The 15,281-nt window shown below is 32.7% G+C and overlaps 2 protein-coding genes across 4 annotated transcripts in view; one reads left to right on the top strand and one right to left on the bottom strand.

The window, feature by feature from the left end:
• Positions 1–5,806, bottom strand: part of LOC148623767 (mitogen-activated protein kinase kinase kinase 11-like) — a 25,806-nt gene extending 20,000 nt beyond the window's left edge. For both annotated transcript variants that reach the window (XM_088565862.1, XM_088565864.1), the window contains exon 1: positions 4,789–5,806. In XM_088565862.1, the coding sequence (XP_088421988.1) occupies positions 4,789–5,515 (727 nt within the window). In that variant the 5' untranslated portion in view covers positions 5,516–5,806. The remainder of the gene's footprint in view (positions 1–4,788) is intronic.
• On the top strand, positions 1,251–15,281 carry LOC148623766 (large ribosomal subunit protein mL49-like). 2 transcript variants are annotated; one of them, XM_088565866.1, is made up of 4 exons: positions 1,251–1,345; positions 12,382–12,574; positions 13,211–13,344; positions 15,106–15,281. In XM_088565866.1, exons 1-4 carry the CDS (start codon positions 1,295–1,297, stop codon positions 15,259–15,261), a joined length of 534 nt encoding a protein of 177 aa, XP_088421992.1. In that variant the 5' UTR covers positions 1,251–1,294; the 3' UTR covers positions 15,262–15,281. The 2 variants fall into 2 exon arrangements, with proteins under 2 accessions (XP_088421992.1, XP_088421991.1); XM_088565865.1 differs by lacking the exon at positions 1,251–1,345 and adding an exon at positions 9,369–9,466.

The raw sequence follows: 15,281 nt of genomic DNA, 5'->3' as shown, positions 1-15,281 counted from the left end.
TGAAAATTGATATACATGAACTAAAAAAATAATAAGTTGGACAGGTTTATCTCAATTAGGATTGTAAGTCTCATCATATGACCAAGAATTGGTCGCTAACACCCATTAAAATGCATAGGGAGTGGTTTTTATACAGTAAAGACTGCAATCTTATCAACAAAAATCATTTACTAGTAAATATGATAATAAATATATAACACCTAACTTTTTTCTAAGCTATGATAAATTTCGTAAAAACACAAAAGAGAAAAAAACTGACAACTATGCACCATATTACTGATGTACCTGGGAGTAGTAAACCAAATACAAATTGAGTTTAGTTTTACATGTGTGAGTGCTTCCAACAGTAGAAATTCTGGATCAAACATGACAGATCACATGACTAAATGCTTTACTAGCATCACATATATGAATCGCATGATCTCTCTGCTGTGATACATTTACTTGTGATTATCTCCACCTCACTTTTAAAGCATATAAGCTAAGGCGAAATTGTTCTACTATTTATGTTAAATCAACATCAATATTTAAAAATGTTATGTTTAAGGAAAGCCTTATTTTTCATATGAACATTGTAAAGAAAATGTATGGAGATGACTAAGGCAGATACATCATATTGTATCAAAAAATGACTGATCATTTACATGTTAATAAAATATGTTTTAATTATTGCACTGTAAAAATAGTTTGTTAGGAGATGCACAATGTGTGAAAGATGCAGTAGTGTAGGAGGAGTTGGGGATAAGATATAGATACCCTATATATAAAAAAACAAGTATCTAGCACTTTGACTACCATCTGGGGACTAATTTATCTTGTTTGGGATATATCTTTGGATGATTTTGAAACTTACATAAAAGGAAATACAACATGTACATTGTATTCTTATTTGGGAGGTATTTTAAGGCAAGCATTCAAACAATATCACTGAATCACACCATTATTCATAAGATCAGTCAAATACATTCTAGTGAATAAGAATAACAAGGATCATGAGGTAGATATCCAGTGCAACAGATGAAAAATTTCCCTTAAATGAACTTAAGAAGTCCAACTCCTGAAAATTTTTAACAAAAAGTATTCCATTGAATCAATCAAAATTTTTATTCTGCACATTTTAAAATAAGGGTATATAAAAAACAAATTATAAAAAAAAACAAAATGCTTCAGAACCTTTTTCTGTGGAACTTTAAAGGAAGTTTGTTTTTCTTTATATTCTGCTTTATTTGCAGAATACAGTGTATTCAGTCATGCATGTACACGTATGTGTACATCCTAGTGAGTAATAATAGCAATGATCTTTATCTCTTACATCTACACTGTACATTGTAGACAACTTTCAGTGGTAAGTACATATAATTAATTAATTTCACAATAGGAACCAATGACAATACAAATACAAACTAGAACACAGATTGCACAACCCATCCTTAAGATAAAAACAAAGAATAGAACTTAAACATTTGGTGGATGCAAAAACATTATAACTGATAAGAAGTTGTTACCCAAGGGAAAGCAGAGCAATTGTAAATATAAATTTTTATCATCAGAAATTCACCTATCCTAGACAATAGGAATCTCCACTGACATGTTTGTGTACATAAAAAAGGCTTGAATTCTTTATATGTAGTCTACAGAAATAAGCCTAAAAAATGGCAGAAACCAGTAAAATGAATATAGTGAATATTTAGAATTGTTTAACTTGAATCACATCACAACTTAATGTCATTAGCTCAGACTTTTATGTAAAACTGTGTCAAAATATGACAGGTCTAGTGTAATATTAAATAAGAGTGTTAATATACACTTACAAATGTAGACAAAAATAATATATAGAAGCTTTTAATACAAACTGTGTGTATGTGAAAAGGACACAAAGATCAATTTAAAGATAATATTTACTATCAGCAAAACAAGTAAACATTTTATAATATTGGGAAAATTTCATTGAAAATATATAGCATACAATATTATACTATACATGTATTTATTTATTATAGTTCCTCCTAATATGTTTGTGTAAAATATTTCGGACATGAAGAGACTATCAAAGACAATTACCAATAAGATGATGAAAATAATGAATTTTCAGCTTTTTTTTAATTATACTTTTATACTGTATTGAAGTTGACCCAGTACTATGCCAGTATATATACATTTTTTCTTTGTAGTGTTTAATTTGTAACTGTCTGATATTTATAATTATCTGTAAGTAATATACATGTATGCTCTGTAAAGGGCCCTTCGATTCTATTCTATTCTGTATTGCTGTGCTACAATAGTACTGCAGTAACCTATAACTTACAATGCCTTTACATGTATGTTAGAACGTACTAAGGATTTATTTGGAAAACCATAAAGAGCTGTGCTATTTCAAATCTATGGGGAGTACATTTCATATTTAAAATACAGAGAATACCAGGTATACAATGTACAATGCATGTCAATTTTGTTGTACAATGTATGTATTTTTTTAATTGAAATCATTTACCAAAACTTTCCCTCTATCAAAAATGCCTTGTAGACAAAGTACCAGATTTGACCCCACCCACCTAATTAAAAACCATCAATAACATGTTACATATATCAGTTTACACCTTCTCATTTAAATTCAAATGAAGTAAGCCTATCCTTCTGTTCAGGTATATAAAAGATTTTCATTGGCATTTAACAATCTGCAGTTGACTGTTCTTCATAAGTTTTGTGACAATTTACTCCCTTTCTGTCACCTTTAGATCAACTTATAGTAAAAATCAAAGACTGAAGTCTTTTAAGTTGCTAATAGTCAAGAAAGTATTGCATAGAATTAAATAGGAACAAGACAAAATGATACCCCCACAATCCACTTGGACACAATTGTATAGCCAAAATACTAAAGGTAGGACTACTACAATGCCCCTGCACATGAAACATTTGTCTAGACTATTCACATTTATGCATCACAATAAATAAATAACTTTTTACTGACTTGCTAATTATATAAACTGCTTATTAAAATTTTTATCAATCCTCCAAAAAGATATGCATGTGAATGTAGAATGCATATGCATTCAAACATTTTTTAATGTAGATGAAAATATTTTCAGAAGTTTTAAATAAGGATTGGCTTCACCATTCTGATTTGGATCAAATTTCATCACAAAAATTCTGATTTATCACACAAGTTGCTACAAGTGAATGAAATTTAAAAAGAAAAATTCAAAAAATGTCTGTTTAAGGTTACATATTTGACCTTCCATTTAGTTTAAAGGTGGATGGTTAAGGCCTTATAAACCAGTTAAACCCCAACAGACATGCCCCTGTCCACAGTCAGGAAATGTTGGTCATTAATGTTACTTTGTGACTTCATTTGAACTTTCAGTTTATTTTGAAGAAGTGACATCATTCTATTATGATTTTATCATGGACTTTATTACTTTTATTATCGGAGCCTTTCTGGAGCTTTTTTACCTGTAGGGGTGCGTTTACACTTTTTGAGGACTTTCTGGTTATCTCTAAGTATTTACAATTTTTATTAAGGTTATATGATGGTGCATTTGTTGCATTTCACCACATCTGTTCCTTTTTCTATTGAATGAAAAATAGGTTAGGCAATAGGCAGGTAGGTAAAATAATTTTATTTTTTATAATTATTTTACATAGACACTTACATGTAAAGAAGGATTTCTTGACTTTAATAGTGCTAAACAAATAATGATCTTTTTAGCTGCAATTCATGAAAAAAACAATAAAATGTGCCAGAGTAGGTAAGGTAACCTTATAGACTTATGAAAATAGAAGATATGGTATGATTTCCAATGAGACAGTCATCCACTAAAAGCCAAGCAACAAACAATGTTTTTTTATGGCCTTACATGTACCACTACACATATATACGTACACTTACTCAACATTTCATTTTAATTAGAGCAATTGTGCAAAAATTTGACCCCCCCACCCTCACACTTTGTTATGAATAAATTCGGTATAAACCTAAAAACCAAAAATTAGAATTTTCCAAAAAAACTAAAGGAAGCTTACTAGTAAAAATATATTTGGTAGAAGTGTTTTTGAGTTACATTTTGTGCATGTATAATTAATTGGAAATAAACCTTTCTCTTGTGCACCCTATGTGGTCATCCATGTAAATTATATTTTCTCATATAAGTATATGAACATAGAAAGTGGTTGTTCTGTCCAAAATCTGCTGAAAGATTGTAATGAATGAGTATCACATCTATGCCCTTCCAAAATGAAATTTACGAGTGCAAGAAGTTGCCAATTGATCGGTGACTTAAAATCAATATAATGTCCAGTAAGAGTGAAAATAGCATTGCTTTTTGAAAATCAAATGCTAATAAACATGTACATGTACATTTGTACACATACATTAAAAGCACATGGACATTTATAAGTAAACAACAATTTACAGGGCAGCAGGAGGCTAAAATAAAATTATCCTCCATCCAAAGTTTGGCATGGCCACAAGTGTCAACCCTCAATAGTAATGTTCATCAATATTCTTGAAACTCTACAAGTTATTTAATATCTACAATCTTTGAAGCTTTCTATTATTCACCAGACTAAAATAACTACATATGTACACTTGTTTATGCATGTATCTATATTCATTCATCATGTATATGTACATGTACATGTGTATACAAAACAAATGAACTACTGAAAATGCACAGAACATCTTCAGTATTCTGAGTAGTTTAATCTGAAACTCATCTGATCTTTTCTAAATCAGAGCACATTAACATACATATGAAATTCTAAGCTTAACTTATCATTAGTGTAACTTACTATTGCTTGATTTGAGGTCACGGTGTATCAGAGGAATTGGGGATTCTTCATGTAAGTAATGCATTCCCCGGGCTATCTGAACAGCCCAGTCGACCAAGACATCTGGAGGTATTCTCCTGCCAAATAGAATCCTATTCAAAGAACCACCAGCGGCATATTCTATGACTAAACACAAATTTGGCTCCTTTAAACATACACCTTTTAAAGCAGCAATGTTAACATGATCAAGTAACCAAAATACTTTAGCTTCTTGGCGGACACTTTCTATAGTAGCACTAACAGGTTCATCAGGATCTTGTCTAGCAGCTTTAACAGCTACTTCTTCATTGTTCCAAATCCCACGATAAACTTTCCCAAATCCACCTACACCAATCACTTCTTCCAACTGAAGCTCATCAAAATCAATTTCAAATGGTCTATTTGTTGGAATGTTGTGTAGTCCACTAGCAACACTGCTGTTAATATCATTTGTAACAAAATTACTTGGGAAAATCCCAACTTTGTTCCCAACCCTACCCGTCCACCAACCTTCATCTCCTGATATATGGGCATCAGTGGATAATACTTCCACCAAAATACCTCTTCTCAATGTTAATTCATCCTCACGCCTTGCTTCATAATCAAATATAGCTGTCCAAAGACGATTACTCTGAACATAAATTCTATTGTCAGCATTGTTTCTGTTCGATGCCATCGAACAATAGGGAAAAGAAAATTTACTAGGCATCAACAGTATTCCAAGCCAACCAAATCAACTCCAAAACAACCCCCTTTCTTGGTGGTGTTTTGTCATTTTCTGTCGCTTTGGTACAGAATTGACGTGTTGGATGTGCCATAGAGGGATGAACGACGATAAAGTGAATTGACATCGATATTTTCTAACACACAAAATAAATATTTATGCAAAAACTGGATCTCTGATTAGTTTTTTCTGCTGTATATCCATTTTCTAACACCTTTGTCTATTATCGAGTGACAAGCCGCCATATTCTTCATGTACTTTGACCTTGAGGTCAACTCATTTAGAACAACAAAAAATAATGATTTTACTCTGAACTCGTTACAACTTATGATGAAGGAGAGTTCATGTATTAAAGAATGTTTTTCACATTCAAGTATTTTCATTTTATTTTTTAATAATGATGGTCTGGTTTTAGTAGCAGTTTGGCACCAAAAGCAAGGGAAACTTCCAGTCCCCAGTACCCATAATTTATATCAGGGATTTATGTTGCTTAGTATTTAGTATTATTACTATACATATTAGTATTATATAGTCACTGGATATGCCAGATATCTCGACACATGTTTAATCTTCTTCACACAGGGATTATACATTATATATCAAATAATATCATACATTCCCTGATACACGGTACTAGAAAAGCACTATTTAAATGATTACTTATTCAAAAGAAATTATTGGTAGTAACTTGTGGAAGACATCTCATCTCACCTGGGCAACAACATAGACATGTAATTAATTTATTATAGGTATCTGGCTACATGTATACAAGTGATATGTCTATTGTGCTATATGAATATCATTTAACATGTTGTGTTTCTATATTGTACTAGTCTGCAATGTCTTAGTTATGTCATCTGATAGATATTCAAAGATATTGAATGTAAATGCCCCATGCAGGACCATGATAGTCTTTCACATTCGATATTTAAGTTGTCTACCATGTTAGACGCATGGTAAATAATTTGATTTTTTATCTAGGAAGGAAACATTATTATAAAATGTCAACAATCCAGAAGGAAACTATAATGATGAATGCTGAGTCGAAGGAGCTGTCGTCACAATTCATGTGGGTGTGGATCCATATATTTACAAAAAGGGCAGTGCTTTCGATTAAGAAGAGGGTTTCAGGTCAGTATTTGCTCACTGACCAAACTCTACATGGATTGCACGAACTCATAATCAAAAGGTTGACCCGACTCCATAAAACCGCCCTGATGTATCCGTCACTGTTTCGTGCATTTCAAAACAGCATGCGCAGCATTTATAAAAAGGCTGAGCCATTCTTTGCATTAGACTGTTATGTCAAACGAGTACGTTCCATTATTTAGACCACAGAAGACATTAAAACAAAAAGCAAACAAACAAAAACAAAACACAAAAATGGCCGAATCAAGCGAACAAGAAACTGGCAGGTAAGTTGAAAACAAAGTGTGTACTGATCCAAATCTTAACAGATTGTTAGTACGACACTGGAAGGAGGTGACAAACAGAAATATATAACTTTGCTTAGACTGTGGTATAGTAGGTTTTGATATGCAATTTCCCCATAGATCTGGTTTTATTACTATTTGTAATTAACATTCTATTTGGCTATTTGACTATGTTTGAAGAAACTGTTATTTCAAAACTAGATGTATCCAGGACTGTGCCGGATATTATTAACCAACTACCCAAAATACGTTAAAATATGTCAAAAAACTGACCAATTGATATGAATTCAAACCGGGCATCTATACGGGGCCAATATGAAAAAAGTGGACCAATATGGATCAAATCAGGGCCAATACGACATCATAACTTCCGATCGTTTGACATCGCCATTTTGAGTTGAATTTGATTTCATGAACTTTGATCACCAGGACTAAAAGCTGCAGGAACACAAAAAAAATCTTCCATTTTATACAAAAAGGATATCTAAGACTGATTAATGAAAATAAACCTACATGTTCTTCGTAAAACACGAAAGCAACTGTTCTACAAATCATCTAGTCGAGTTGGTTAATAAAATTGTCAATAAATATGTAATTTCATATTTATTAACATATAATAAAACTGTATAGGTGTTCAAGGGACTTAAAAGTGCATGGATAGTCTTTCGCCTATCAGACATTAGTGTTGAAATCATACTCTAAGACTTCGGCAATTATGACAATGTACGTGTCTCTGGAATTAGGTGCCTCATAAACTAAGCGCCTTTCAAGGACACATAGATGTCTAAGTGACAATTTGTAGCACTTGCATGAGCTTTATATAGTTTATCAACAGATAAATAGCTTTAACTGCATGAAGGGTACATGTTTCTAAGGGCAAGATTTATTTCAACGATTATGGCTCAAGTTTTAATAATTTGAAAGGCAGTATCGACCTAAAGTTCACTTAATTGAATTCCGACTTGAAAATAAGCTAACTAGTATAGTTATATATAATATATATTCAACAATCGTGAGGCACTTGAATGCCTTTCCTCACTACATGAACAATATTTTATTGTCCCTGCGGACAAAGCTTCAAACAACATTGTATTTGTTTGTAAAGCGCATTACATCAATTGCCTTATTAAAGAATCGGGCGTTGACAGTAACATCCCAGGTACATCCCACATACAAACGTACTATTGATAAAGATGAAATCCTAAACAACTACAAGTCCTGCGTGTCTTCTCTCAACATCGAAAGAAAATGTGAGGACTTACCTAACTTGTAGTGGATTCCGAAGTATCATAAGAATCCATACAAAGAAAGGTATATAGCAGGATATTCATCTTGCTCCACGAAGGAGATGTCACTTCATCTTACAAAGATATTATCCGTGTGAAAGATGAAGAACAAGCTTATTGCAATACCACCTACTCTCGTAGTGGCATTATTCATATGTGGATACCTAAAAATTCCAAAGATTTACTCCAAAACCTAAAATCCCGCAACTTTTGGGAAATTAGTTCTCTCCAAACTTTTGACTTCTCAACTCCTTACACTACGTTACCACACGATGGATTGAAATTTCGTTTGAAAGGACTTACTCGTAAATTTTTAGCTGTTTAAAAAAATATATTGTTCTTGGTTACAAATCCATACATTTGTCTAAAACATCGCAGAAGGGCAAAGTTTTGCTACACAGAAAAGCAGGTTAATTTGCAATATGCTTGATTTCCTCACTGATAACATATTTATCACATTTGAAGGAGTTATTTTTCAACAGGTTAGCATTCCAATGGGCACTAACTGTACTCCTCTCCTAGACGATTTGTTTTTATATTCATACAAGACAAAATTTCTTCAGAACCTCGTAAAGAATAAAAGTTTAAAAGATGCTAAATCCTTACATACAGATATATTGATGATGTATTGTCCATCAACAACCCTTCTTATGGTAAATGGTTACCGTCAATATATCCACCAGAGCTCGAGATAAAGGAGACTATAGAAACAACCTGTTCTGCATCTTTTTGTACCTACATCTCGAATTTGACAACAGTAGTCATCTCAGCACCAAGATTCTTGATTTAGTAGTCTATTATAAAAATCCTTGCGCTGTATTATAAAGTTACGTTTATCGTTTTCTCCTAGTTGATCAGAGACTCCCTATATTGACATATGTATATATAGAAAGTACCGAAATAGAATTCAACTCCGAAATTTACTATTGAAATCAGTCATATTTGCTAAATAAGATCCTTTTGATAACTAAGTAAATTGATTTTTTTAAAAGTCATGACGATTTTAATATGTTTCCCATGGACTATTACTCTTATATAAGTTACAATTATGTATCCCAGTCTAATTTTCCGTATCCGTACGTTAACAGATTTGCTCGAAAATTGTAGGACATAACTTGTATGCTAACAAAATGGCAGCCTCCTGCAGGAGTTTTCGATTTCTGACCAAAAGATTAAAATTTCATAATTTTATTCGTGTACAAATGCTATGCCAGACTGTAAGTGCATTCTGTCCTTTATATAAGAATAAGTAAACAACAAGCTAAGAAAAAAAAATCATTCAGATGGTCAAGCTATGTAGTCTCAGCAAGGACTTGACTTTTTAAATGTTAATTTGACATAATTACATGTTAGTACACCACATTATACTGCAGATCAGTGCTGTAAAACCATGAATTCTAGCTTCATACGAGATGGTATAAGATCAAAATGTTCCTTTTAAATATCATCATAGACCGTAGGTGTTAACCCTCCCAATTTTTGTGGGAGTCTCCCGTAAATTTACCTTTTGACCCGCAAAAAATTAGTATCCTGTGCGGAGGCATAGATCTCCTGGTTTCAAGAATTCCTCCCATTAAAACCTCCCGTAATTGAATTTAACAAATTTTTGTCAATTTTTGTCTGCCATTTTTGTTTATGTCAACAACCGCATGTGTCATGAAACGCTTTATCGTCAAAACGCATAGAACAGCTGATCAACATATGAGTCTCTCTAGAATTATCTGTGTTCACATCGACAAATAGCATGATTTACAATTTCAGATGGATAGTTGTGTCAGATTTTACAAACTTGAAGTTTCTTGTGGCTTATCATTTTACTGACTTAGTGAAACTAAAAAAAAAAAAAACATTCCCTGACAATAAAATTGCAGAGAAATTTTAAAGTAAAAGGACTGAATGCACTCAAATCATAAAGCAGGTTATCGTACCAAGACCCAGTCTTGAGGCTATGAACATACAGGCTAGAAACCACTAATTCCACTTCCCATAGGCTTCTATGCTAATTTCACAATATTCAGTGGCTTCTGTGGACTTTACCTTAACTTTAACCTGCAGAGGACTATATATCAGCATGATTCTACATATGTCAGCTCACAATCCTCAGAATGGCATGTGGGGTTAGCAGACTTGCAGTGCAGTACTGGTCACCGAAAGTGAAGTGTCTATAAATAGCATGGGAAATCCCAGTGTTTTCACAAGATAGGGGTATATTTAGAAATCATTATGGAGATTAGGCTTCACATCACAAGAAGCAAAATGCACCTATAAAATGTACAGAAATGTTTTTCCTTTCAGAAACTGTTTAAATTTTTTAAATGAGATAAGAACTTTTTTCACAGCACTATGAGGAACAGGGGTAATTTCTGCGTAGGACTATTTTTGCGTACGTTCCAAATGCTCATTGGTTGAATTGGTGGTCTGTAACCTACAGTGATTGAAAACTGTTAACAGCAACCATTCTGTATTTTGTGATGAAGGCAATGGTAGGGGTGCCAAAAAGTATACATTAGAACAGTGCAAAATCTATTTTATGCCTCAAAAAGCATCACTTCTGTGAATACATGCATAATTCATTTTGTTGATTCATTTGTATTCATCATCAATGAGTTAAATATATATAAATCCTTGACATCATGTATTTATGGTTTTGAAAAAAATATTTTAAATCCTCTGTTTCATTTAAATCATAACATAACAAAATATGTTGATAAGGTCGTCACACAAAATATCCCGCAATTTTATGACGGATTGCAGGAGATCTCCCACAATTAGGTTTGACAAGGTTAACAGGTATGTCATAGATCGGTAATTAAAGAGATTTCAACTGACTGAAATCTCACATTATCATGCAGTAGGAAATGAGATCTTGTACTTACTTAATGAAATTTAATGAAATTTTTATAGAATCATTATTACAAGTCCCATTATGCACCCCTTTTTATACGACCGAAAAACAATTTTTTAGGTTGTATAATGGTATCACACTGGTGTTGTTGTCTGTTTTACTTTCATTTACTTAGGATAACTTGAATTAAATTTATCTGATCTTTTTTTGAAATTTTGACACATTGTTCCTAGGGGCATGGCAGATGGCCCAACAGCTGTTGGAGGTTTTTCCTCACCTACACATGTATTTTAAATAAGGGGCTAAAGGATAGAAAATGGGTGTTATCATGGAATTGATAGAAAAGTTTATGGTTAATCCCATTTGATGATTCAGATGTCAATGTGTTCCATTTAAAATTGTGTTTGAATTGTTTTAACAGGGTAGACTGATCTTGAACCAGTTTGGATCAATGGGTAAGAAAGTGGGCCATGGCCAATGAATCAACTTTTTATTAAGAGTCTGATTTTGATTCTAAAATTGTTTTTATTGGATTCTTTTTATTGAATATGATACCTCATGCAAAATCACTGCCAATTTTTGTCTATCAGATTTACATCTGTTATAAGGATTTATGGCAAAGGACATCAATTAGCACCCTTTTAAAACTTCTTTCACCATTAGTTGAATTTCAAATTGTGCACTCTATTGTGTCCAGACCAGTTGTTGTGTCGGTAATGAAATAAGTTTATTTCTGATGTAACATGCTTTTCGATTCAATAATAAATTTGTCCATCAGCTCATAGACCAAATTTTGTAATGTGAATGTGACATCATCAACCTTTTTTGCTGATAATCTCATTAAACTTTGAAATTAAATTATCAGGAATCACTGTTACATTTTATCAGTCTATTTGAAATAACCTCAATACCCATGGTACATATTTGAAAATAACCTTTTATTTAGTGTGCACCACATGGTTGAGGTTATTTCTTCATAGACGGAAAAATATAACAGTCATTCCTTAACTGTAAGTCCCTATGTTTAAGACTGTGTCAAAAACTAGTATTGTGTCCACACTTGCCCCAAGTGAAAAGTTGACATGTTGTGGTCGTATTATGCTACTTTCTGCAAGCTCTTTATTTAGATTTTGGAGGTCAAAAAGTGCATAATATCAAATACTGGGGTGGAAGGTATCAAATTGAGTGAGTTTTGCGTACAGTTTTTCTAGTTTTCTTCTGGGGATGAAATTTTGTTGATTTGTGGTTAGTTAAATTATTGCATGATACATTTGTTTTTCGTTTTAGGCACCATGTTGTGTAATGGATATAAAAAAAGAATATATTGCTCATGAGATACCTGAAAAAGAAACCTTTCCTAAATATGAGGTCTCAACAGAAGAATTTAAATATGTAGAGAAGTTATTGCCACCAATAACCATACCAAAGCCTCCTGTCCATGCTTCCTACCCAACACCATCAGGTTGGGTTCCTCCAGATAGTAAGTATTTTCTGTCCTTAAACCTTGTGCAACAGTTAGTGGAACATTCTCCCACATTGACATGGTCTCATGTGGCTGATGTGGGAGATTATTGTGTAAAAGCAATTTTATGTAAAAATTATAATTTTTTAAGTACAGTGGATTCCACTTAATCACATACCTATTAATTGCAACTCAAAGAAAGAACATTTCCCATCATATCCATGTAAAAATGGCTCCTTTTGTTTTTTTACACTATTCCAAAATGATTTGGATCATAACTGCCTTAATCAATACATACATCCCTCAATTGTTGTAAAATTTTTCAAGATCCACAGATAAATTTTGAAGTTATTTCACAAAAACCAAGTGTGATTATATGGACAACTACATGGTTGAGGATATGGACAAAGACAGGGCCATATCTCTATAAATTAAGTTTCAGTAAAAAGGAAAATTAGTCAGAATTTTGATTCAGAAATATGGAATAATCACAATATTACTCATACTGAGATAGCTAGAAGATTTAACTATTCATGCTACTGCACTTCAAGACATGAGATCTTATTTTGGGTATTGTCTCTTTCCAATTGCTATCCTATAATTTTTTTAGTTGGTAGAAAATCCTCTTAATTTACTTAAAATTTTATTTTGTAGAGGAAAAAACAGCAAATTTGCAATATGTGGTTGAGAGAAATAAAAACCATAATTTACCAGTTTATTTAAGACAGAAAGGACAAAGAGGCATCAAACTGATTACTGTTATTAACAAAGTTCATGGTGATATATGGGTAAGTACATAGTAGAACTGCTTCAGAATTATTACTTTTACAGTCTTCCTTACAGACTCACTTCCTGTCTACTGAAGGTTGTCTGAATTTAAATGTATCTGTCAGGTAATTTTACATCATCTGAAACATCTAAGACACCCTTCATGTAAAGGGTTTCAAATTTGGTATGCAGCTTCAGTATGAGTTCAAATGTAAAAGACTTAAAATATTATGTGGGGGCAAATATCTGTTCGAGTTTTAGTGTACTTGATGTACTCTAAGTAAAAATGTGAATCTCTTTGATATTGTACTACATGGTGCCTTACCACAAAAGGAAGCTTTGGATCCATTTTTCTGATTAAGACTTGAATTGTTTGAGAATAAAGGGTCAAAAAGGGGAAAGCAACAAGTGTTTTCCTGATGTCCAGGCAATAACTTGAGTTAAAAGTGTATGGATCTTTATGATGATTTTTCACAAGGTGCCACAATCAAAGTACTATTAGCACGGGAGGTTTTTGGTCATTGTGAATGTAATAACTTTAGCATTAACAGAATTTCAAAGATTACATGATGTAAAATGATATTGATCATTTTGTAGGGAATATTAGATGTTTGGTTTATTGCTTTTGCATGATGACTTGTAAAGTGTCTCCCCTTTTAAGGTTGGTTTCTCTTCTACTTCCTGTTAACCAACTGACTTAATAGTTTTTTAGTTGATACACAATAGACATTTTTGTAACAGATTTCTTAACTACTGTTGGAGAGAGTAATTAAAAGAATGTAATCCAGGGACAAAGACCCGACATGGAAAACAGACATACACAACAAATAACATAGAGTAACTAAAATAATACATACAAAGTAACAAAAGCAAATGAGCAACTTGGACTCCACTAAAAACTAGGAGCATGGACCAGGTACACCGGTAGGGTAAACGTCCTCTGCTTTTCTAGAAACACCCGCCGAGTTGCTCATAAAAAGTCAAGTCCGGGGAAGACAAAAGAGGAAAGGAGAACTATGACATGTTGAACAAATCAGTTTTCATGGCAGCAATGGATACACTGTAATGATCCATGAGTTCACATTGGCGACCATAAAACTTCTGTAATGATTACTTCAACCTTGTAGCAAAATAATCCTGTTCCAGAAGCCTACTTGTTAGAAGTCTTAGTAAATGGATAACAACACTGATCAAAATTTAACCCCCTTTGATTAGGTGTTAAGTCTCCTGCTTTTAGCAGGAGTTTGTAGGTATTTCACAAAAAAATAAACAATCTCCCACTTATATGCTCATTTCAAAGCGGAAGATTTACATGTAGCTGCCTTTGTAAATTTCTCTGGTCTTATTTGAATTTTCAGATTAAAAGCCTTGAAAAATTACTTAAGTCAAAACAAATTGATCTCAAACCTGTGATCAAGACCATTAGAGGGAAACATTCATGATTGCTTGTCATGGGAAGGGATGTCACAAAATATAGTCACAGTATAATTGCATTTAAGGCCTGTTACTCAACATAAACTATGTTGCGAAAACAGAATCTTGGCAAATCTCTGGCCTTGAGGAAATTTTGTTAGGGAGATCTTTTGCTTTAAGAATTTTTTCGAAGGCTTGATAACACATATGCCTTTGCATTTTTAACTACATACATATTTAACTTCGGCTTACCTTGATTGAAGATGACATGAACAACCTCAGATGTCATCTAAGTATCATTCTTGATAAATAGAGTTCTTAGCTTCATTATGATTTAATTCTATTTTAATTCTATATTTTTATTACAGCAAATGGAGAAAGATCTGAGATGTTACTTAGAAAAGGTCTTAGATACAGATGAAGCACCAGTATTGACAGAAGTGTCTGAAGTTACAAGGAGAGTGACAATAAAAGGGAACCTTGTAGAACTTGTTGGGAAGTGGCTTGTAGAAAAGGGTTTTTAAAATAAAATGTATTTAGTTGA

The sequence above is a fragment of the Perna viridis genome, chromosome 2, assembly GCF_037379345.1.
Source record: "Perna viridis isolate PV_CMFRI_1.1 ecotype Kerala chromosome 2, ASM3737934v1, whole genome shotgun sequence".
Classification (NCBI taxonomy): Eukaryota; Metazoa; Mollusca; class Bivalvia; order Mytilida; family Mytilidae; genus Perna; species Perna viridis.
This window is presented reverse-complemented; position numbering and strand designations above follow the sequence as displayed.

Bases quoted from the DNA above. Each gene is read 5' to 3' on its own strand.
- LOC148623766 (XM_088565865.1), top strand. From the start codon at position 9,380: ATGGCAGCCTCCTGCAGGAGTTTTCGATTTCTGACCAAAAGATTAAAA. The intron at 9,467-12,381 runs GTAAGTGCATTC...TTTTCGTTTTAG, and splicing joins TACAAATGCTATGCCAGACT to GCACCATGTTGTGTAATGGA. The intron at 13,345-15,105 runs GTAAGTACATAG...TTTTTATTACAG, and splicing joins AAGTTCATGGTGATATATGG to CAAATGGAGAAAGATCTGAG.